The sequence below is a fragment of the Cibotium barometz genome, chromosome 63 (genome assembly GCF_041138505.1).
Source record: "Cibotium barometz isolate CiBa-2024 chromosome 63, ASM4113850v1, whole genome shotgun sequence".
Lineage (NCBI taxonomy): Eukaryota > Viridiplantae > Streptophyta > Polypodiopsida > Cyatheales > Cibotiaceae > Cibotium > Cibotium barometz.
This window is the reverse complement of record NC_141108.1, coordinates 26613561-26638331: the sequence shown is the minus strand read 5'-3', so window position 1 is coordinate 26638331 and position 24771 is coordinate 26613561. Positions and strand designations below refer to the sequence as shown.

The 24771-nt window shown below is 46.5% G+C and overlaps 1 protein-coding gene across 1 annotated transcript in view; it reads left to right on the top strand.

Moving 5' to 3' along the window:
• The window catches only part of EMB2369 (tRNA synthetase class I (I, L, M and V) family protein), a 124789-nt gene that overhangs the window by 25459 nt on the left and 74559 nt on the right, over positions 1-24771 (top strand). The window contains exons 4-8 of the mRNA XM_086795966.1: positions 15812-15931; positions 22879-22983; positions 23156-23379; positions 23526-23592; positions 23710-23864. Of these exons, the coding sequence (XP_086652092.1) occupies positions 15812-15931; positions 22879-22983; positions 23156-23379; positions 23526-23592; positions 23710-23864 (671 nt within the window). The remainder of the gene's footprint in view (positions 1-15811; positions 15932-22878; positions 22984-23155; positions 23380-23525; positions 23593-23709; positions 23865-24771) is intronic.

The window sequence follows — 24771 nt, the reverse complement described above, 5'->3', positions numbered from 1 at the left end:
CCACAGAAACATTTTCAGAGATAATTGAGTCTGTCAAAGAGTGCCTTGCCAAAGCACAGGAAGCATACACCAGGCAAGGCAACAAATCAAGAAGAGATGTTAACTTTAAAGAAGGGGACTTGATATATCTCCGGATTATGAAGCAAAGACTGAAACAAATGGGCAAACATTGTCCAAAATTATCCTTTCGCAGCTTCGGATCCTTTCCTATCATTAAAAAGATCAATGATGTCTCTATGAAGCTTAAGCTTCCAGATAGTTGGACTATGCATAATGTTTTCCATGTTTCTTGGTTGAAGCCCTATATTGGTCCAGCTTTGCAAGATATTATAGATGAGCAACAACCGGACGTGGTAGATGAAGCCGAAGTAATTGAGGCTGAACAGATTGTCCTCCACACATGGAAGCATGGGTCTGGTCGAAGACAGACAATTCTGTATGAAGTTTCGAGACCGAGGTACCCATGAAGTAGTATGGCTCGACGAAGAGTTGTTCCCCGAGTACCTCCAGCTCTTGGCGGACTACTTGGAAGCAATGAACCTATTGCCAAGCTAAGCAGGAGGGAATGTCACACGCACCTTGCACTGGAGTGCTATGTGACACAATGGCTCTACTGAGTGCACCATTCATTAGTAGGAATTACCTTTTTTACGAATATTTTGTCGAATGCCGTGGCCCCATTGTGAGCCCTCAGTCTAGGGTCAGTCAGGCACGAGCAACGTAGGTCAGTCTCTGAGCCTTAGAGGTTAGTCAAGTGTCATTCCTCTTAAGCCACTTGGAGAATGTATCAGATAGTGCATATAGTGTCAGCCTTAGCATTAGGGTTGCATTAGGAGCATTTAGGGATGCTTTGGGATAGCCCATTGCATGGTCAGCCCATAAAGGGCATCTTCCAAGCCATAGAAGGGTTTGGGCAGCCAGTCAGCTGCCCTACATTGGACCAATGGCTATCGGCCAACTCAACAGCCTCACAATGGTTGTCGGCCCGCATAAGCTAGTCCCCATGAGCAGTCGGCCAGTGACAGTGCCTTTGGGCAGCTGTCGGCCAGTAGATGTGGAAGATATGAACCAGTCGTGGGAAAGCATCAAGTCGGCCAGCATTAAATAAATTTTAAAATAATGTTATCGTCCACAAGGGACTTGCTGACAGAAGATAAACAAGCCGATTGCATGCTTTTGTGGATATAAAAGCATGTGCATTCCTCCCACTAATTCATTCAGGTATTCGACATAAAATCAGCAAGTCAAGATCAGTTCCAAGCATTGCCAAAGCTCCACGAAGGGTATCTTCAGCATTCAGCCAGCATATGTGCATCCCTCAGTTTTGGGGTTGCATAGTGGTCATTGAAGTGCCATTCAAAGGAGCTTGGACAGCATCTGGATCAGCTTGCGTTGGGTCTACATTGTCCTTGCGTTTGGCAGTCCTCGGTCATCCTTCATTCTCATTGTAAGTTCTCCAAAGATTAATATAAGCAAATACTTCAGCTTGCAGGGGGGGGTGGTGGTGGTGGTGGTGGGGGCGGCGCTTTCAGTGGGTAAATTGGGACCCAATACCGTGTCGACTCTTATATGCTTTCTCTCTAAGTGAAATTGCACAGACTCACGGGTATAAAGAAGGCTTTGTTGCATGTTACTACAATCAACCTCTTGCATGCTATAGTGGGGGTTTTGTTGCTTGTGCCAGGCTGCCCCAAATTTCAACTCATTAGCAATGTGCCTCGACCAAGGGATGCCACATGGGAATATGTCACTCCCGGGTATAAAGAAGGCTTTGTTGCGTGTTACGACAATCAACCTCTTGCATGCTACAGTGGGGGTTTTGTTGCTCGTGCCAGGCTACCCCAAATTTCAACTCATTAGCAATGTGCCTCGACCAAGGGATGCCACATGGGAATATGTCACTCCCTAGTCAAAATATGATAAATCTGGGTGTGAGAAATGGAGGTGCAAGTTTTACGAGCATGCAATGGGTAAATTGACTGTATGGGTTTCCAACGCCCAATGATCGGAACCCAAGAGCATGATTGAAAGATGTTTTCGGCTCTGAGCTTCATTGAAACAGGTAAATGTACTGTTAGGTGCCCGTGATCGCACTAGGGTATGCCCAAGGATGTGTCTAGGCCTTATTTGCTCAATTAGGAACTTAGGGGAAAAGGGGTTAGAGACTAGACTAGTAAATAGGTGAGCTTTGGCTGGCGGACAAGTGTGAACTCCCATAACTTAGCTTGTAAACAAATCCCTATAGTCAATGTAGAACCCTCCTGCCTATGTGCTAGGGTTTAAGAGTGAAGTGCAGTGGAATCAACACGCAGAGTACACACACGAGTTCTAAAACTACCGTTCTATAAATAGTTTAGAATTGAATTTCTGCAAATACAGGAGAAATGGTTGAGTGAATACATGAATTGCAGCCTTGTGACGGACTGAATACACATGGCTAGCATTTCGCCTATAGAGAAACGCTTTTTGAAGTCCAACGGTGAGAAATGGAGAAGATTTTACGGATTTCCAAGTGTACGTCTTTATACACATCATATATGTTGGTTGGCATGCTAACAGGGCTGTCAGCTTGCTTAGAGGAGACCCATCATTGATATACACCTGTCTGACCCTTGCTGACCTGGCCAAGTTGGCACATGTCATGGGTCTGCCACGTGGCACTTGCGCTTGCCAAAACACTTCGCCTATTGTCCAAACACTTGCATATGCTGTCCAAAAGCCTGTACGCCTGGCTACACTGTACATGGAGGTGTCTCACGTTCTCCTCCACTTGCATTGCAGCTATCCTCGGCTGCATGATATCCTTTTAAAGTGCCCTTTCAGAAGAGGAAAAGCTCCAAGCAAAGCTCATTCAAGATACTTGAAATTGAACACCACGAGACCGCTGTGTGTCTATTGTGAAGGCTCACATTCGTCCAAGCTGTTTCCCCAACCGTTCATGAAGAAGCACTGCAGGCTGTTGAATATCATATCTTCCAGTAGCCTATGGGTGACTTTGCAGAGAAAGGCTTGGGAAAATTGTGCTATCAACACCCCAACCACTAATGCATTGACTCAGATGGATCAGAATAACTGCTTGCATCTACTCCAATGCACCTTGAAGGAAGAAAGTAGAACCAAGGACAACACTCCTCAGAGGAGTTGCATCAAATCTGTATCCATCAGTACTGCTCGGCACGTATATGTCTAGACTAGCATTGCACTGTGGAACATACACCAACTAATACATCAGCTGATACATCGAAGCACAAACTCTGGCTGTTGTCAATACTGACTTCAAGAAATCTGTGCACTATGAAGACACCCACTGGCATATTCTCCAAGATGAAGACAATGCTGATGATATGTCCTCTTGTGGTGCCTTCGTGACACCAGACATTGGAGATACTCCACCCAATGCAAACGGCAGGTGAAGAGTCCTCTTGTACTAGCTCGAAATTGAAGCCGAAGATTCTTCGCCCAGTGCAAATGACGACTGTTGGGAATCAAGGTCTTACTTGTGTGAAACCACTCATATAAGTGTGGTAGTATGTTTGTGTGTAAGGCTATTAAGCCTGGTCTTGTGTGTGAAAGGCTATTAAGCCTGAGTATGTGTTATGTGTGTGAACCACCTCTTAGAGGGGTATTAATAATATCTAGATATTTGTGTGTGATGTGACATAAACAGTGATGTTAGGAGAACCTTTGTACTTATAAAAGGTACATGCACTTTATTGAAAATCAATCAAGCAACTATCACATCATTCTTGAGTCGTGTACTTCTCACTCTCTCTCTTTCTCTCTCTTATCATTGTTGCCTCCAACACCATAGCCATGGCTTCCATCTATGAGCCTCCATAGCTAGCTACTCCTCTTTTTCTGACAGCAACTGTGAAGACTCTTCCTCAGAGACTTGGCCAAAAACATCCTGTGTCCGTACCTTTGTGGCCGGATGCAATGAAGCACCTCTGGGGTGTGCTTAATCTGAGAAATAGATACATTTAAGCACTTATGCATCACATATACATAAGATCATTCCTCTACAAGAATTGGCACAAGATCATTAACTTCTTCACTTGCTACATTCTCCGAGACTGCATCATATGTATGGTTTTTTTTTTTTTGGCTTTTTTACATTTTCTGCATTAGCTGCACGAACTGCTACTGAGCAAGGATTTTCCAATATATGCACATTTAGAGAAGACATACACAAGATCCGCAGGTCTTGATGGCTTTAGTCTATTGCATCTCTTTGAATGAATAAAATCAAACATTGACCAGTTTCGTTCACTTGTTTGTAATGGTCCATACCTTTGTACTGCTGATGACATCTCTCTCTCGAGCTTCGGTGCGTGCATTCGTGGCACTCTTCTCTATTGTACCCATGGTGATGATGCCCCTCTGAACTAGAATCATGGTGATGCTTGCTCTCGCAAAGCCTCTCTGCATTGTAGTTAGAAAGATGTCTCCTTGCATGATGGTATCGAGAAGAATCCTCACGATGATGGGCACAACAATCTTGCAAACGTCCCTCGTGTTGACTTTTGTGGAGACTTCGATGTTGAGTTTTTGTTTGCATGTGAACCAAGAGATTGTGAGGGTTGTTTCCCTTCACATTGAGGAAGGGTGGGTGGAATACACCGAAAAGAATCCAAATAGCGACTTTTCCCAAACCTGACCTTGTGCACTCCTTGAACCTAAGGTCTCTACCCTATCCAAGTAGTCAACATGCACGGATGCTAGAAAATGTAAAAATTTGTTGGTTCACTAGGTTGTGATACCAAGTATAGAACACTCCTATCAATGTGCCAGGGTTTGAGAGTAAAGTGCTGGGGAATCAACATACAGAGCACACACACGAGTCCTAAAACTATTGTTCTTTTGTCACATGCACCATGCACTGAGGTGCAATGTGACACACTAGCTCATCAACAGTGCTATACTTATACATAAAATTTAGTACCATTTTTAGGAGTTTTTGTCGGACGCCGTGACCCCGTTGTGAGCCCTAGTCCTGGACATGTCAGGCACGAGCTATGTAGGTCAGTCTCCTAGCCTTAGATGTCAAGGTCAGTCCCTTATCCCATTTGGAGAACAAGCATTTAGGTCATCTGTGGTTAAGTCAGTCCATTAGGTGCATACACAAAGTAGATAGCAGCATTGAAGCATTCATAGGCTTTAAGGCTCTGGGCCAGCTCTAGAGGGGCCAACCTATGAACCTTGGGCATTTTGGGCACTATAGGCCACATATCATAGGCATACAAAGCCTCAACAGTGAGTCAGCCAGCTTTTAAAACAGGCCGACGGCAGCCTGAAGCAGCCGGCCAGCAACAAACCCCACATTCCTTGCTTAAACCATCTCATAAATCATTCATTCAGCCATAGAAACAATGCAGAATATGTGTGGCTAAGTCTCAGCCAAGCACTTTGTGCTTCAGTCCATAGGCAGCCCCGAAGTTCGCTTCAGCATTCAGCCTTCAGTAGTGCCTCTCCCTCGGCAAATCTGGGTGTGCATAAGGCTAACCAAAGTGGCTTCAACCTGCTTGATGGTTTAGCAGACATCCGGTCTACACTTGTCCTCGCGTTTTGGCAGTCTACACTCAGTCATGCTTAGTAAGTTCTCTGTATTGTAACATTTCTCCAAAGTAATAAAACAAATACTCCTGCTTGTGGGAGGGGCCCCTTCGGTGGTTATATTGGGACCCAATCTGGTGTTATTCTCTGCTCTCCCTCTCCCTCTCTCTCTCTCCTGCTGTTCGCCCCTCCCGCTGCCTGCCTGCGCCCCCCATCTCTCTCTCTCTCTCTCTCTCTCTCTCTCTCGCCCTGCTCGCCGCCGCCGCCCTGCTCCTGTCAACGCCGCCTGCTGTTCGCCCTGCTCGCTTCCGCCGCCTTCCCTCCCGCATGCTGTCCCCCCTGCTCGCCGCCGCCACCTGCTGTTCCTGGCTCGTTTCCGCCGCCCTGTCAACGCCGCCTGCTTCGCTTCCCCCTCCCGCCTACTGTTCTGTACGCCGCACAGTTCTGCTGGCAATGGCCAGTCTATCTATCCGTTAGGCTGTTTGCGCCCCTTTCCCCACCCACCCTTGCTCAGGCCCCCAAGGCAGCAGCATAACTCTCTCTCTCTCTCGGTTCTTCCATGGCTTCCCCCTTGCGCAACCCGACGAAGGCGACCTTTATGGTCACAAACAAGAGGATAACAAATGTGGAAAAGGAAATGAAGGAATGGAAGGCAGAGATGGAGGGATGGTGGAAGGAGAAAGCCAACTTTCTCCAAATGGTATTCAATGAGGGTAAGCGGTGGAAAGAGGAGGAGGACCTCATAGCGGAAGTCAAAGACCTTCACGGGGAAGTCAACACGCTCAAAGGCGTAATTTCAGCTCTTCAGAGGGAGCTTGCAGAGGCCAAGGCAAATGGTGGACTTGAAGAAGGTGAAATTCAGCCATCCATGATAGAAGAGCTCAAGGTTATCAAGGAACAAGTACGGGCAATTAAGGAAGAAGAGAAGCAAAACGAGGCAAAGACTTCCTCATGGGTGGAAGTCATCACCAAGACGCAAAAGAAGATGGATGAAGCGGAGAAGTGGATAGAGGTCGCCAAGAAGGGTAAAGGTAAGGAGATAACAACCCCTACACCTACAATCATCAACATGACTTTGGAAGAGGAACAACGAAGGCGTACACGTGCTTTGCATGTGAGGATTACTGGCCTTAAAGACGGGGATAAAGTTGAAGAGGAGGTAAAAGAGCTTATGGTGTTGATGGGGATTGACAGTCCGGCCCACGAAAAGGCCTGGAGAGTGGGCAAAAAAAGCGGAGGCAACGGGGAAACATCAAAGGAAAGAGCTCTCATACTTCGCTTCCCCTCTATTGAGGCAAAGAAGGAGTTCTTGAAGAGACGACCCACTTTAAAGAATACAGGCATTTTTCTTGGTGATGATCTTACTCTTTCACAGCTTGCACATATGAAGGAAGTTATGCCAGAGATTAGAGCGGCAAGAGAAAAGGGAAAGATAGCATTTTATAGAGAAGGGAGGGTGGTCATCGTGGAGCGACGCTCTACATGACGGTGCGAGACCTATGGGACCAAATTAAAGCTGGCAGCCTGGAACTGCAATGGATCCCTTAGACTTGATGTAGGTGCCTTTGAGGACAGCTTTAGAGATAGAGATATAGTCTTCTACTCGGAGACTCACCAGGCCCCTGGTCAGATGATGCCACAGGTGACAGGATACAGATGGGAGACAGCTTGCAGAGTAGGGACGAGATCGGTACACAGTAGTAGAGGATCAGGAGGGGTGGCAGTTCTTTTCAGGGAGGAGCTGCAACCGCTTCTACACATCGTTCGGAGAGATGATCAGGCCAGATATATGTGGGTGAGACTGAGGGCCGACACAGGCAGATTCCTGTATATTGCCATATGCTATTTTCCTCCTAGTACATCGACATATGCAGCACCTAGAGGGCAGTCTCCTTTCTCTGTGCTCGATGATGACATATGGGAGTTCTCTAGGGATGGAGACATCATCCTGTTAGGGGACTTTAATGCCCGGACGGGCAACCGCCAGACAGCCTTTTATGATACCTCGGAGGAGATGCTGAGAGAGCTGGACACTCTGGATATGGGATTAGACAGACGCTCACAGGATGTGGAGTGCACAGAGTATGGGAGATATTTGGTAGATATGGGGACTGCACATGGGTTGGCCATACTTAATGGCTTGCAGAGGTTTCCGTCAACAGCTGGATTTACTTGCTTTCCACATAGACATGGTGCTAGCACAGTGGATTATGTTATGGCTATGCCCAGCTTTGTTTCATGCATTGAGGACTTCACAGTTGGATCTCGGCCCATTGGGGTAGTAGTGGATCATGCATTGTTGACATTGACTATCTCTTTTCACTTTACCACAGCTCAGAGGACACGAGGGGCAGATCACACTCGATATACTTTTACCTCAGAGACTGATGCTGTCTACAGAGATGGGATTTATAGACGTCTGTACACAGAGGAGCCAGGGAGACCTTTGGAGGAGTTGACCCATATACTGACAGAGACTTTACATGATGCAGCGAGAGAGGCATATCCACATACTCAGCCTGGACAGAGACAGCGTTCTAGATGTATGCCCCAGAACAGTTGGTATGATGAGGAGTGCAGAGAGACCAGAGCCCGACTGCAGCGGGAGGTTGCTTTGGGAGTCACTACTCACCGACAGTCACGTATTGCCTTCCGACGCCTTGTGCGAAGGAAGAAGCGGGCCTTCCTTGCTCAGCTAGAGCAGGAATTATACCAGCTGTTCTTGAGCCAGGATTCGAGGGAGGCTTGGCGTCTGTTTCATGAGTCCTCCCCTGCTTTGGCCATCACTTCTACAGAGGTCTGGGGTAGTTATGCAGCATCTCTATATACAGTTCCTGGACAGACACCTTTTCCTGACCCGCCAGCACCATGCTCACAGACATGTACTTTCTTTACCGCAGAGATGGTAAGGAAGGCCATTGATAGGATGAAGACTGGGAGAGCATATGATCATGATGGATTGGTACTTTATTCATGCGAGAGACATGCTGGCAGAGCTTCTAGCAGTGATGTTCAATCGTGCTATGTGCGAAGGCTTACCCGAGACTTGGAGTAGGTCCACCATCGTGCCTATCTTCAAGTCAGGGGACCCTATGGAGCCAGGTAATTATCGCACTATTATGATTGGTCACACACTAGCACGATTGTATGCATCCATTCTTGAGCAGCAGTTGAGTAGATGGGCAGAGAGAGTTGGCATTCGAGCAGAGGGACAGGCAGGGTTCAGGAGAGGTTTCTCGACTCTTGACCACATCTTGACTCTACGGGCCATTATTGAGGAGGGCAGGTCGCATGGGCGACGGATTTATTGTAGCTTTGTGGACTTCCGCAAAGCATTTGATATAGTGCCCAGAGCCAGATTGATGAGGCGATTACAGGAGATGGGGGTACCCATAGAGCTCATATGGGGGATTATGGCTTTATATAGATCAGTTGCAGGACAGGTACGCACCCCAGAGGGGGTCTCTACTTTGGTTCACTCCACTATAGGAGTGAAGCAAGGTTGCCCGTTATCTCCTTCACTGTTTGGTATGTATGTGGATGAGGCTTCTGACTACATTGAGAGATTGGGGGACAGAGGAGCCCAGCTAGCAGGTACATGGATCCCACTATTGTTATATGCTGATGATATTGTGTTGATCTCTGACTCCCCTGAGGGTATGCAGCGTCATCTGGATGCTTTACATGAGTTTGCACATGATAGTGGATTGTCTGTCAACCTTGGCAAAACCAAGGTTATGGTGTTTAACACCACGCCACAGTGGGTTAGGCGATCAGCTTCCACATTTACATATGGGCAAGAGATTGTGGAGTATACAGATGCATATACATATCTTGGGGTAGTATTCAGTGGGCCAGTGTTTTCGATGAGGAGAGCAGCAGAGACTAGATTGACTAGAGCACATGCAGCCCTGGGTGGTTTGGAGAGGATGTGTTCGCAGGTTCAGTTTCAGGAACCTCGAACGAAACTTTGGCTTTTTGACACTCTAGTGACATCAGCTATGCTTTATGGAGTGCAGATATGGGGACCTTCAGTGGGCCATCACAGCGCAGGCGGGTGGAGAGGTATGGAGAGGCCTTTGGTATCTATGATTGCTAGGATTATTAGAGCCAAGGCCGTGGTACCTCATGAGATTATTCGAGCAGAGCTGGCGGCTGCCCCTCTGGTGATTGAGGCTCTTACGAGATCAGTCTCCTACATACATGGCTTGTGGGATCTCCCCCGAGACAGATATGCACGCCTCGCCCTGGAGTCCTCCCGACAGTTAGCTTTACAGGGAGACACGGCTTGTTGGTATGGACAGATGACATCTTGGTTCCAGGCACATGGTTTTAGCAGGGACAGATTGCCTCCCTTCCTGTATTCTCTGGAGGCACCCTCTCTCACTCTCACACGGACAGAGATTACCAGACTCATCCGTCAGGATTTAGTTCAGCTGGACATTAGGAGGACATGGATACAGCCGACTGAGGAGCTGGGCACGAAGATGGCTTTCTACAGAGAGCATTTTCTTCAGCTCACAGCAGATGGTTTTGTGATCAGACCCAATTACATGGATGTACACTTGTCTCATGCAGTACGATGCGCTATTGGTCAGATTCGCACATCCTCACACCAGCTTGAGATTGAGATTGGCCGATATAGAGGTATACCAGCTGAGGCCAGGATATGCCGAGTATGCCATGGGGAGCTAGAGACAGAGCTGCATTATATATGCCATTGTACTGCATACTATGAGATACGTGGTCGTTTCCACTGTTTATTCAGAGAGGGTTTTGGACCACTTTCCAGAGTCATGGGGTACCAGGACCAGAGGTGTTTGGGATTGTTCTTGCTGGAGCTGCGGAGACATAGAGATAGCCTGCTTAGGCGCACAGAGAGCCAGACTCAGAGGCACATTACAGATTTCTTTAGTCCAGCCATCACTGCGCCAGATGGACCACAGCAGCAGCAGGACATGGATACCGCCCACACCAGGGGTACACTGATTGATCGTGCGACTGAGCTTGGGTGGTTCAGACGCCCACGACTACGGAGGAGGGCATCCCAGCATAGACGGAGGTTGCAGCGGCAGATTCGGATTATTCTTGCGAGGCGTGCCGGACACCCAGTCAGGGTGTTGACCACAGAGGATATTGAGGAGATCCGCCAGTGTCCGATGCGGCACATATTATGAGATGGAGGCACCTCCATAGTGTACCCCTCCGTCCCACATGATATTGTATCCCCTCACTATATTCCACTCACCTCCATAGCGTACCCTCCCCTCACTATATTCCAGTTCCAGTTTCATTTTCTAGGTGCCAGTAGTATCATCTTTATTTTTCATTTTCTGGGTTTTTTTTTAATCCAGACATTGTATCAGATCCACCATGATGTAACTTTTGGTCTCATAGGTCATTATGGCCTTTTGAAGACGTTAATATAACATTTCATTTCATTTCATTTCATTTCATTTCTCTCTCTCTCTCTCTCTCTCTCTCTCTCGGGCTCTTAAAAAGCTGCATAATGGGAGAGCAAAAGATCATGAGGATCTACGCGTGGAACATTCGTCCCTCGATCTTGTTTGATAGGACGCTTGCAGGAGCTCTAGTTCTCACATGAGATTCTATGGCAAAGGGGAGAGGGAGCGATTGAGATGAGTTGGACTGCCCTCCTCCTCAGTGACACGGCCACCACCATTACCGACACATGCATGGTACTTTGAGGTAGTCGAGTGGTTTCATGCACATGGCATACAGATGGACCGTCTCCCCCTGTTTCAGTATAGCTTGGATTCCCCATACCTACGTCAGGAGATCAACCGGATCATCCGGTTAGATCTACTCGGGCTACACATACACCAGACATGGTGTCTGTGTCAGAGATTGGTAAGAAGTGTGAGTTCTACATAGATCACTTCTTGAGACTCTTCGAGGATGGATTCTTTGAGATACACACGTCACATGCCATGCGTATCACGGTCGGCTAGCTCAGGGTATCCTCCCACTGCCTCAGAGTAGAGATTGGCAGAGCTGAGGATATCCCACATGAGGAGAGGACATGCACAGTATGCATCATAGGAGCAGTAGAGGATGAGGCCCATTATATTCTCAGTTGCTCGGCTTACTATGAGATACGGGGGAGATTCCACTGCCTCTTCCGAGAGGGATTCGGACCACTCACATGGGTGATATAGTTTGAGGATTAGAGGTGCTTGGGCATGTACTTGATGGAGCTCAGACGACACAAGGATGCAGTGTTGAGGCAGCATGCTGAGAGACAGCCCCGACTCCAACAGGACACCTCACAGAGAGCCATCACAGATTTCTTTGTGGTACATACATCCACATCAGAATCCACTGTCCACAATAGTTTCTCTACTACAACATCAGAGCCCACCACCCATACCCATACCCACGCTCCAGCTCCACGCCCCAGGGGAGTTCTTAGTGAGAGAGCTTGATCCATTCTACGAGCCAGACTTCCTCGATCTAGAGCATTAGGACCCTCCACCACACAGAGACGGATTAGTGAGGTTCTCCGCCGACATGTCACGCTCCCATCACAAAGGCCTGGCATTCACTCCACTATCAGATTGGTTCTGGCCGAGGCGGGTATCGTCATTAGCTGATCACAGCATATCTCACTCTACACAGGATCATCTGCTGATCACATGTACTGTGAGATGTTTTCATTTTACTTTTTCTTTTAGTTTTCCATGGCTCAGTAAATCCATGGTACCATTGTATTACTTTTGGTCTCATAGGCCCTTTGTGTCTTCCGTAGCCGTTAATATAACTTTCTTTCTTTCTTTCTTTCTTTCTCTCTCTTCAACTCTACCTCCTGCGTGTAAAGAGATTAAAGTGCACTAGAATAAAGATATAAAGAAGGTCTTGCTGTGCGTTACACGATCAAACCAGTTGCATGCTACATTTGTATTAGAACTTCTGGTTGTGACCCATCTTGACTACCTAAGTGAGAGCAAAATCCGTGAATGGTGAAACCGAGGTCGGGAAAAACCACCCTGCCATTCACCATGTTAGGAGAAGAAGAAAGAAGCTCGCATGGAAAGGACCATAGTACGTGTTTGACAACTTAGGGTACCTCCCTTCTTGTCTAGGCCTCTTTCTAAGGCATGCTTTTTCAAATTTCAACAATACCCAATCACCTTATATAGCATTCGTGTTGGAAGGTGGAGGGGTAGATGTAGTTTCAGCGGCAACCACTATAGGGATGATGCTTTGGTGGCTTTATCAGCCTCCCACTTAGTGCAATCCTTCTTACCATGGTCTACTTGATGACATAAAAAACAACGATTGTCTATCTTGTATTGCTTTTGCTCCTCTGGCTGGAGATAACCTCCAGTAATGCCCTCTTTGGCCTTCTCCTCAGGCATCTTTTTAGGCTTGGCCGTGTGTTTTTCTTGCCGCGCCTGAGTTGCACTGAGACTTATTGTCCTTACTGTCTTTACTGTTTTGAGTACCCTTGCCCAACTGGGATGAAGACTGTTGCTGCTTCGGGGGTTTGGGGCTGGACTTGACTTGCTTGGGCTCGTTCAGCATCATTTCTTAATTTTCTCCCAGAGTCAAAGCCCGGTCATAAGACTCACGAAACCTAATGTTCATATCTAACCCCCTAAGAAATTGTTTCAGCTTCTCATCTTCTAACTTTTCCAACTATTGTGCCATGGTTATGACCTTATCAGGATAGGTTAGCACTCGTGGCCCGTTTTGGGAGAGTTTGTGAAACTCATCCTCCAAATTATCATGTAATGGGGTGGAAGAGATCTTGCTTTGAGGTTAGACACAAAAGTCTCCCATACATAATGGGTCGTGCCTAACCAATGCTACCACCGAGTAACTGCTTCTCCCATGAGGTGTGGAGCCGGTAGATGGAGTCTGTCTTGTGGATCTAAAACTTTAGCTGAAGGAAAATATACAACAAATTAGTGAATAAACTGTGTAGCTACAAAATGATCACACTTACCGTCATACATATTGAAATTTGGTTGAGCTCATATGACGGTGGTTGGAGCGGATGAGATACTAGAACCAAGTGCCAAATTTGGAAAGAGTTGCCATAAGACTAGCCCGTAGGGTTGCTAGCAATTGCTTATGCTGGAGTTGCATGGCTTCTCGATCAAGCTTATGTTGATATTCCAACGCCACACATTCTACCAGGCGTTGGTCTTCAGCCTCCCTTCGGTTGGCTTCCTCTCCTCTATCTGTTGTGCTTGATCAAGTTCCCATCTTCTTTGTTGCTCCATGAGAGGAAGCATGTGCTTAAAATTTTGGGAAACGTGCTCTGTAAGCTGCTATTTAGGTTGCTTTTTTTCTTTCTTTCTTTCCCTTTTGCTTCATTTGCTTGTAGTAGTTGTAGCCTAAGTAACTTGTTTTGCTCCATTGGCTCTTGAAGGAGTATATTTGCTTTTTGCAGAAGTGTTTCTTCTTTTCTTGTGTCTTCGTGGACACTTTTTCTGCACTCGTGACTTCGCGGACACTTACTTCTGCAATGATGCCTTCTTGGTACAAACCAGATAAATGATGTTGTATTTAGGCTTGCTTTGCCTGATCACTGGAAGATACATAATGCTTTCCATATGAGCTTGTTGATTCCATATAAAGGACCTCCTCCAATAGAGCCCGTCTTGGAAGATCCCCCTACTCGCCGATACCTTGTCAAGTTTAAGAATTATTCCCCCTTGGATTCAAAATGGATGACCAAGGAATACTTCAAGGAATATCCCAATCTTTTGAAGCATTACCCCGAAGCTTTTCAGTTGCGGACAACTAAATAGAAGCTGGGGGGAATGTCACAAATCCCTAATTTCCGGGCTTAAGATTACCCTGTGCATGTACATGGCCATGGATGGGTCACTATTTGACATGTGTACGTGGCATGCCAGGTGTTTCGTTGACATGCACTATGGATGGATCCTAGGGAGTCCATTGACATGTCAAGACGTATTTCTAGGTGTCCTTAGTAGATGGGGCTTCTTTCCTTAATGAGCTGAATTTGAAAGCATAAGTGCTTGTGAGTTTGATTTTGATTTGTATGTCTGGTTTTGAATACCTGGGCAATGCCTGGGTTCAAAAGCCTGTGATGTCCAGATGATGGGGACGCCGTGATGGACAATAGTGTTGCATTACTTGTTTGCCTAATGGGACATTTGATGGGTTATGCAAGTGGCAAGTATTTAGTTTAAAACCTTAACTCATATTGAATGGCTGCTAGTTCGCACAACACTAAATTTTTGGGCAGACAAAGTTTTATCCGGGTGGACACCAAATGTCCAACCTCCCAGGTGGACAATACTTGAAAGCCCCAAAATTTGGGCTTTGGGTGTAGGAAACCACCTTATGACTCAGGGGGCCAACTTAAGGGACACATGGTATTGCTTCCCACACTAGACCCCATGTTGCCACCACTTCATATTCTCTCTCACTTTTCTAGAAAAAAGAAAAAAAAATCTCTTTTTCTTGGCTAAGAAAACTGATTTTGAGAGTTTTTGCTTATATCTCATGAAAGAAAAACTTGTTTGAAGTGTTGAAAGCCCTTGGAGCTATAGCTTGGTCTCTTCTACAGGCTACTACAATCAATTTTCTTCATCCTATTCTTAATGGGGAGCAATTTTTACAGTCCTTTTTGGAGCTGGGAGGTCCCTAAAGTAGTAGAGGTTGAATCAACAACCTCCTTCAGTCTATCAGCCCCCTGCAACGAATGGCACACTGGTGGCTCCTAGCACAGACAGAGGGCACATTCTTCAGAAAGCTAGGCAGCCTCTATCAGCAGAGATCTAGACTCTGTCTCATTAGCTCTCCAGATCAAGGACATACTCCAATGACATACTGATACAATGACCCGGTAGTTGGATATTGTGGCTAGGTTCTCTACTTATGATGACGACAATACATGATTTACTTTCATGTTTGGATACATAAGTGTCATTAGTACTAGCCGGGCTCGTGTAGGACACATACACTTTTTTCTTAGGGATCTTTTTTCCTCTTTCCATGTTCTGACTCTCAGCTTATTCATGGCTTCGTTCTAATACTTTCTTGGTCTCTTATACTCTTCGTGTCTTGTGTAGATAATAATAATATCTGTCTTTCTTTCTCTCTTTTTCACACTCTTTGATTTCACTTTTCCAGTAAAACCTTTTCAGAGTAGTTATTAAAAAAAAAGGATTAGGGTCTTAACATGTATCTTCTTATGTGCTGTTGCTCTATTTGTATAACGTAAACATGACACCGGTTGGTATCTTGGTGTGTACAGCTGAAATCTTTAGGTTTTTCATACGACTGGCAGAGAGAACTTTCAACAACTGAGCCAGACTATTACAAGTGGACACAATGGATTTTTCTCCAGATTTTTAAAAGGGGACTTGCTTACCAGGTACTTTTAATCATTCCACAAAGTATGCAGATGCCTTTACTTAAACAGAAAGTTTTTAGAGTACGTTATTCTAAAGGAACATGCCCTAGATTGTATGAAGTTAGAGCTAAAAATGATAATAGCTCACGAGAAACTGAGGTGAAAGAGTGAGAAAGCAAAGTTCTCGCTCTTTTGTTTATGGTGATTCTTTTGGTCAAGTGACAATACTGACGTGCCCTAGATTGTATGAAGTTAGAGCTAAAAATGATAATAGCTCACCAGAAGCTGAGGTGAAAGAGTGAGAAAACAAAGTTCTGGCCCTTCTGTTTATGGTGATTCTTTTGGTCAAGTGACATACTGAATCAATACTGATTTGTTTAAGTTGGAGTGAATGGATTAGGAGACAGAATACATTCATGCTTTGAGAGCAATTTTCAGAATTCAACGTAGAATGGAAATGACCTCAGGAACTAAGCATCATGCAACAACTAGCAAGTATTGGTTCCCTGGTAGAAAAAGAAGTTTTGCAACAACTAGCAAGTATTGGCTCCGTTGGAGAAGAAGAAGACTCCATTGCCATTTTATTGAAGAGCATGCCAAGTGAAGGGTTTGGGCCATTGGTGGCCACCTTGAAGAATCTTCCCAACTGTAAGCTTGAAGGCATAGAAGCTGCACTCATGGAGAAAGACCAAAGGATCAAAGCGAGAGCTGCATCTACAATGGGAGAACAACACTCGTGGCTAGCACGTCGCCTATAGAGAAACGCTTTGTGAAGTCCAACATGAAAGAAAGAAGATGAATATGACAATTTGGCTACCCATATATATATATGCACCAATGCTCCTAATAAGCCAGTAGTATTGATGTCGGCCAGCTTTACATGATTGCCATGTCATCAATGCCACGTCACTAACACCACGTCATCACTGCCACGTGGTAGTGCCACGCGTCACCTACGCTGTCCAACTCTGCCCGTCAGCTGCGATCTTATGTTTGGCTCTGACTTGTATACTTGTAGGTGTGTCAAACAACATTGAATGAGTCTTTCCGCTAGAAGAAACATCCCCCCTCCCCCCCTTCTTCCTGCCTGATGGCTTAATTTTCCTGGAGTGCCACTAGAACTCTTTGGCTTGTCACACGGATTCATGGTGCTCACATTGGAGGTCGGCCCCATGGGCAGCTCACCCGTTCCTAGTGGACACCTAGAGATGATCTTCCCTGCAGTGGGTCCGTGCCATGGGATCGCAGGGGGGAAGTGGTTCAGTGATCCTACCCTGAGGTCAAGGGCGACGCATCCTGGAGCCTCTGGCTTTGGGATAACATACTCCTTGCATATGTTTAATGCGACCCTGATGAGTAGCAGTGGCGGGACCGTTGCTTCCCCGGCCTAGCATGGTTTACCCTTCTTCGAGTACACCCGACTGGCAGACAGATCCTTCTGCGGACGGATGATGGTACCCCAGCAGCCCTTCTCCATTGGCAAGCACAGGGAGTACCTGCACCCTTTATAGAGGACTTCTGGCAGTGCCTCTAGAGCAGTGTTAGGTTCTAGAAGGTGTCACTTTTTCTCTGGCTGTTGGCACACAGGAACCTTGCAATGGGCACAGGGCTGGCGATCTATGGATGCCCGGCTGGCTGCAATCGATGTGGCAGCCCTGAGGAGAGCCAGTGACAGTGCCTCTGGGATTGCCCAAAGACCCAACATATATAGTGGTGCATGCTTTGGCTTTTCTCGACTGATCCAAGCATTGCCTGCACGGTCATGTGGGGAGTGATTGCTTGGACAGCTGAGGCAAGGCTGGCTCTTTTCTATGAGGATGACAGCAGCAGCCTTGCACTGGTCCTCACTCATTTCTGCATCACAATGGTCAGAGAGGCCACCGCCCCAGTTACTACATGGTTTTTTGTGTGTGGCACAAGCCAGCATTGTGAGCTTATCAGCGGCATGGTGGCTTGGCACATTTGGGGGCATGCTGCAGCAAGGCCATTGACGGTGTGATCACACCCCCTGCAGAGCATGCCATCGGGGCTGGGTGCTTATCAGCAGCATGGCAGCTTGGCACATTTGGAGGGCACACTGCAGTGAGGCCATTGACGGTGTGATCACACCCCCCTGCAGAGACCATCCGTGCCATTTGGGTGGATCTTATCCACATCCTTAGGGGATGTTTAGAGCGCTTGGATGGAGCTTAGGAGCGCTTGTAGTGGCGGCGAGAGGCTTTCTTCCATTCCTGAACCCCTGGCCCTTCCCTCTCAGTGTGGCTTCTAGCCTCCCTCCGAGAGCTTAGGAGCGCTTGTAGTGGCGGCGAGAGGCTTTCTTCCATTCCTGAACCCCTGGCCCTTCCCTCTCAGTGTGGCTTCTAGCCTCCCTCCGAGAGCAGCCAGCCATGGAGGGAGCCTTCCTTTCATGTTTTGTATATATTGACTGAACTCTTAATACAAACACTGCAAGAGTTTGTACTTGTCGCTTTGACATGTTTTTCTTTAGCTAATAGAAGGATCTTTCTGTTGTGTTAATGGAACTGCAATTGTTGCTTGAAGTCTTTGTCCAAGTTGTGGCCAGATGGTTTATGCGAAGTTATTGTATCTAGGCATTTCTCCACCATGTGTGCGTGCGTGTGTGCAAGCCTGCATGCACATGTGTGTTTAAAAAAAATAAAAATAGAAAGAGACTTCTATGAAGTATGAGAAAAACATACAACAATCACAGCTATAAGTTGGAAAAGAATAGAATCACCCCAATATGTAAGGTGATTTCAACCACCGAGGAGCATCATGATGCCATGTAAGACATGTTGTACTAGAGGAAAAGAAGATGCCATGGTCCCATTCCCGCATAAATATCACACGCTTCGCCTGCGCAGAACGAGAGGGCCCCTGAATGCGAGCCCAAGTAGCTATAAGAGTGTGGATGATATCACCCCATATATTACTAATGCACTGAGACCCAAAAATCTGGACACCCTCAATAGCCTCCGTGCATCTAGCTCTCCAGATCTGCTATGCTGTAATACTGGCAATAATCTCCCAACTGGTGTCAATCCTTTGTTTAGGGAGTGTATAATCAGAGTGAGGAACATCTTGCAATAAACCATCCTGGGCAATACCTCTACGAATGAAAAAAGCAAAATCTGTACCACTGTCCTTATAAAAACGCTGCGGACCGGACTGGGAGAGCCAAGCAACTGCCCCCCAAGTCACATGCATGGCTCGGCCACTCAATTTGCCCATAAGTTGGGCTAGAGGACCCCAAATCTGCTGTGCAATGCTGCATCCCCATAGACAATGTTGTACACGGACTCAGAATCTGCCGCACATCTAGGACAGGAAGGTGCTACACCGAAAACTGATCTCCACTGATTGGTGGGGAGACCACCATGTAAGAATAACCAAAAGAAATGAGAGATCTGGCTCCTTCTGTATGAGTGCCAAAGTCTATGCTAATATCTGCGCTGTATCACTGGAGAAATATCTTAGCTCTCCCAATGAGGCCTGAGAGTAGGGATCCTATGCATCTGTCGAGTGAGGAGAAGCCTGGCATTCCGAACAGTGAAACTAAAAAAAGGAAGGCTTTTCAAAGGATCGAAGGCATCAATCCACTCCCACTCTCTTGGATCCCACTGAAGATATCTGATAGGATTGCCACCATATAGCCACAAACACCAAGAGCCATGAGTCACTATCTGAGGAGAAGGGTCAATGAACCAGTGCTTCCCTGAGCGACCAACAATCCTCACTGGACTAAGCCTAGTATTTGGGATAATCTCGTCCATACTACATCTCCTCAATCTCCCACTAGGCATGATAGAATAAATGAGGCAATCTGTATCCTCTTAAACTGGGAGAGCAATGACGTGGAGAGGTATGCCTATTCTCGAAAAAACCCAGCCAACTCGGATGATAGTCTCCATGAAAGGTCCCAGAAAGCCACTCATGTGTAATAGCTGCATCAATCTGATCAATACGAATGCGAGAGCCCTTAAGATGCTGAGTGGATGCAACTCTTTGATCCTCCGGAAGACTCTTAAAGGTCTTCCAAGCAAGAACTGTGTATGCGCATCTCTCCCATCCTGACCATTGCATATAACGAGACGCACCAAGTGGCCGACCAGCCTCATCCCTAATGAACTCGTTCCACATAATAGGTTGTCGGTGAGCCTTGTCCAAAGACCTAGGAAGCCTTTGTCGCAAAAAAGGTCTCATGCTTCTCCATGCTCTGACAATGGCTATAATAAGAGGGGAAGGTGGTGTCCTAATATCAGCCTTTGTGAACAAAAAACGTGTGCCGAGCATCCAGTCTCTCCCGACCCTGGGTGTACATCTGGAAATCTGAGACAAGAAAAAATCCTTCCAAGACTCAGTGCCTGGGGTAGGAAACCTCTGACCACAAGTTTGCAAAGCAACGCCATGCACTGAACATCCGGATTGATAATATTCAAGCCCCCCTCTCTTTTGGGCTGAATAACTGTGAGCCAAGCTACCCTGGCACGAGTGTCTGAGGTGCCATCCAAGCCTGACCAGAGAAAATTACGGATCAATCTCCGCAATTGGCTAATGCACGCACGAGAGAAGCACCAACAAGAGGCAATAAACCAAGCTGAGGCAAGCAAAACCTGATTAGCCACCAAAGCTCTGGAGGCTAAATCTAATCTCCTGGAGCTCCAATGGAGGAGCTTCTTTCGGATACTCATAAGTATCGGAGCAAACTGCTGTGCAGGAGAAAAATCAATCCCAACTTGGCATCCCAAATATCAAGCAGTGCATCCTCTGCTGATCCAAGTAAAACCAAGCTCTGCACCCCAATCAATTCTCGGTGAATCACTAACCCAAAAACCAACAGATTTGTGACAATTAATGAGTGCCCCTGCTGCCAAATAGAACTCCTCTAGTGCTACCAGGAAGGAACATAAGCATATATGTGAAGCCTCCAAAAACAGGGCTGTGTCATTAGCTAACTCAGAGTCAACCAACTCCTCTTGTCTACGAAGAGGCAACCTCAATCTTGAAATACCAGCAGTGGAGCGGAGAAAGATGCTCATGGCCTCTGCAACTATGATATATAATAAAGGGGCTAATGGGCAGCCCTGTCGTACTGAGCGAGAAATCTGAAACCGCTCTCCTCTATCACCGCAAGCAAGAACTCTACTGTGGGCATCACGATACATGCATGAAACTCCCTTGATCCATCTCTGAGAGAAGCCCATAAGACTAAAGAGTACCCTCAAGGAAGTCCCAATCCACTCTATCATAGGCCTTCTCAAAATCCAAGAGGAGAATGGCTAAGGGTTGATTGCTCGCTTCAGCCCATTCGACGGCCTCCCAAAACGGGAAAATGTTATCAAAGATGCTCTTTCCGTGTAAGAATCCATTCTGGGTATCATGAATAACATCCTGCAAAATTGGCTGCACCCTGATGCCCACTGCCTTAGCAAGAATCTTATAGGCAGTCCCAAGTAAGGTGATAGGTCTCCACTGGCCAATCAATGTCTTATCCTCCAAAAAAGGATCAACATCCTGTGAGGCAAGAGCTGCATAGGGGTTACGGTGCTCCAGAGGGGGTGTGGGTGAAGGGGCAGGTACGGGGTCCAAGGGTGCCTGCCATCCCTTACCACAACCCAACGTTGTGTGGTCTGCTGTGGCAAAGGAGCAGCTGGAGTCTCGGCATCTGCAGAAGGCCTCTGATGGGCAGGACCACGCCGCCTCCTAGCATGGCCCCTCGAGCTGGGACAGTCTCTAGCAATGTGACCCTGTCTCGACGACAAATTCGACACTAGTCAGGTCTGCTTGCAATCTCCATCCTCTGGTGGAAATGAGATCCGTTAGGTCTCTGAAGCATAACATGATCATCAGTAATCGATGGATCAGGAACAAGCACAAGGACCCAGGGTATACCATCAAGAGTGGCGGTAACAGCCGCGGAAGCTGAGGCGGGAGAGCTCGGGAGGATTGGTACCTCTAGAACCTGGCCAAAGGATGCTCCTATGGAAGCTAAAAGCTTCCAATAGTACAAAGGAAGAGCAGGGAACCGTAGTGAGACGGGGGTAAGGCGCTGATCCTCCACCACTGGATCAAAGCCCACCTGGTACTGAAAGAAGAAAATCTTCCTAGGACCAAGAGGAAAGGGGTTGCTAGCCAAAGCCTGAGAAGTAGCTTCTGAAGAATGGAAGTCCACCTGGAAGAAGCCGTGGTTCTTTTAAGATCTCTGGATTTTACTCAGGCGGCTTTCTGGGACAATTTTAGAAAAGAAAAAAGAAGAACAAAAATCATGTTTGTAGCTTTGAGAAGTTCAGAATTTTTTCAAGCTTTTGCTTTTGAGGTTAAATCTCTTTTTTGCAGGTCAAGGTCCTGAGTCGGTTAGTTCCCAGGCAGAACCGATGTACCTACTGATGCGTCCTGATAATTGTATAAGAAGCCCCAATCAGAAATCAGCCGTCACTTTTGGGCCTGGCTTCTGCAGAACCCTGATGTTATTGCAACTGCAGAACATGATGTCAGCTCCTCCCCAGGGCCTTGACGAAGGTGAAAGCATCTGGGTTGCACTTTTCCCCATGTTTAACGCTCCCTGCTCGGCCGATTAGCTTTTACCTTGGGAAAAGTGCTCCTTCAAGATGCTATCCCTATTCTGTCTACAAACGTAGGAGAATGTATCAATTAGACAATTGGAGAAAATGAAATTGCTGGTGCATAAGTTCTCTCTTGTGCAAGGGTTCGAGCAGCAATTTATGCTCTAGTTTTGATATGTAGTCCAACAGTGTAGAGGGCCAAAGATGTATGTGTATCGTAGTTCATCTGGACCTAACAAGGTACTTGTTTTTTGAAAAGAACCTAGTTGATGATGAAGGTTTTTGTAATTTTCAAGGTTTTTATTTGTATCGAGTTGTTCATGACATGCTTAATTTTTAGATTTGGTTCCTTTCAAATTTTTTGTTAGTCCTGTAATGATGTGATGGCATACACTGCTGATTCAGGCAGAAGTTCCGGTTAATTGGTGCCCTGCATTGGGTACTGTGCTGGCTAATGAGGAAGTGATAGAAGGATTAAGTGAACGTGGGGGGCATCCAGTTATTCGAAAGGTCAGCCATGATAAATTTCAACAGCAACATTTTTAAAGCAGTAGTTTCTGTAGATGCCATGAAAGTCCTGTGTTCAGTTGCATGCCAAACTTGAGTGCCATATCTGATTTTGCACCAGATCCTTTGAAGGAATATGTTTAGTTCTTGTGTGACAGTTTCCTCACTACTGCAGCCCATGCGGCAGTGGATGCTGAAAATAACTGAGTATGCAGACCGCTTGCTTAAGGACTTGGATGAGCTTGATTGGCCAGAAAGCATCAAGGACATGCAACGTAACTGGATTGGCAGGTCTGAAGGTGCTGAGATCGACTTTCATGTAAGGAAGGTCGATGGTGCTGAAATTTCTCTCAGTCTGAAAGTCTATACAACTCGACCAGATACTCTTTGTGGTGCCACGTAAGCCTTAATAGCACTGGAACCCTTCCGATACTTTTTCTTTACTCTTGCTAACAACTTACACCAGATTCTGGCAGGGCTTCATGATTTTTTTTTTCAGTTCTTCTAATCAACCGTGTATGCCAATCACTGCTTTGAAAATGTAGTTACTTGGTTATTGCACCAGAGCACCCTCTTCTGAAGTGCTTAACATCTCCAACGCAAAGAGAGGAGGTGCAAGAACAGCATCCTGTTATAACTATATTGAAGAAAATTTTGTAGTCATTCCTCTTGAAATGTACTGACAAACAAATATGTGATACAAGGGAAGCATGGTTTTGGGTTGGGCAGGTACATACATACGTTGATGCAGCTGCTAGAAAGAGCGATTTAGAGAGAACTGACCTCCAGAAAGAGAAAAGTGGAGTTTTCACTGGAACTTATGCTATAAATCCTGCAACTAATGAGGCCATCCCTATATGGGTAGCAGACTATGTCTTGGGAAGGTACACTCCTAAATGAGGATCTCCGTAGAGCTACTTTGATTTTGTATCATTACTCTGAGGAGTTGTGTTTTTAAATGTATAGGAGGAAGTGTCTAGCTGCTCGCTTGCCTCCCAGTCAACATGTCTTCTACTAATAGCCAGCCCTCAGCACCTTGAAATCTAATTTTTTCCCTGCTTGCTTGTCTCAAACTTCCACTGGCACTCAGCCTGCATACATGTGCCCTGCTATACCTGCCTTAGCCCACAAGAGCTTTCTCTGCCTTCCCCATCTCGGAATGTGTCTATAACTTATCCTGCCTAGTTGTAACTTTTCCTGTCCCATCACGTTCCTGCCTACCATTGACCTTCCCCAAGGAGTAGCTGTCCCTTTTAGACCCCACCTCCGACAGATTCTCAGCATCATCCCAGAAGGATGAGGAGGCACAATATCTTTGGGTGTGGTTACAGCTTACAGGGGACAGTCATCCACAATGTTGTGTGCTATTTTTCATGGAGCCACTCCCCTTACGCAACAATGTTGTGTGCTATTTTTCATGGAGCCACTCCCCTTACGCCACACGGCATGGCCCTTCAGCATACTTACCATTGTATGGGGATATTATGGAGTTCTCACAGTTGGGGGAAGTCCTCCTGCTTGGGGATTTCAACGCTAGGACAAGGAATCGGCAGGTCCCACTACTTGATCTGGACGACCCTATCTGACTACAAGAATTGGACATCATTCACACAGGGTTACAGAGATCATTACAGGACCGTGAGGAGGTCACAGTGTATGGGGCACTCGCCAGTGACCGGTGCCCAACTTTAATGAATGTGAACTGCGAAGGTTAAACCTTTATAATAATAATCAAGGGTTTAAGTGGATACTTACCACTTGTTCATACGCTATAAATCATGTTAGAATACA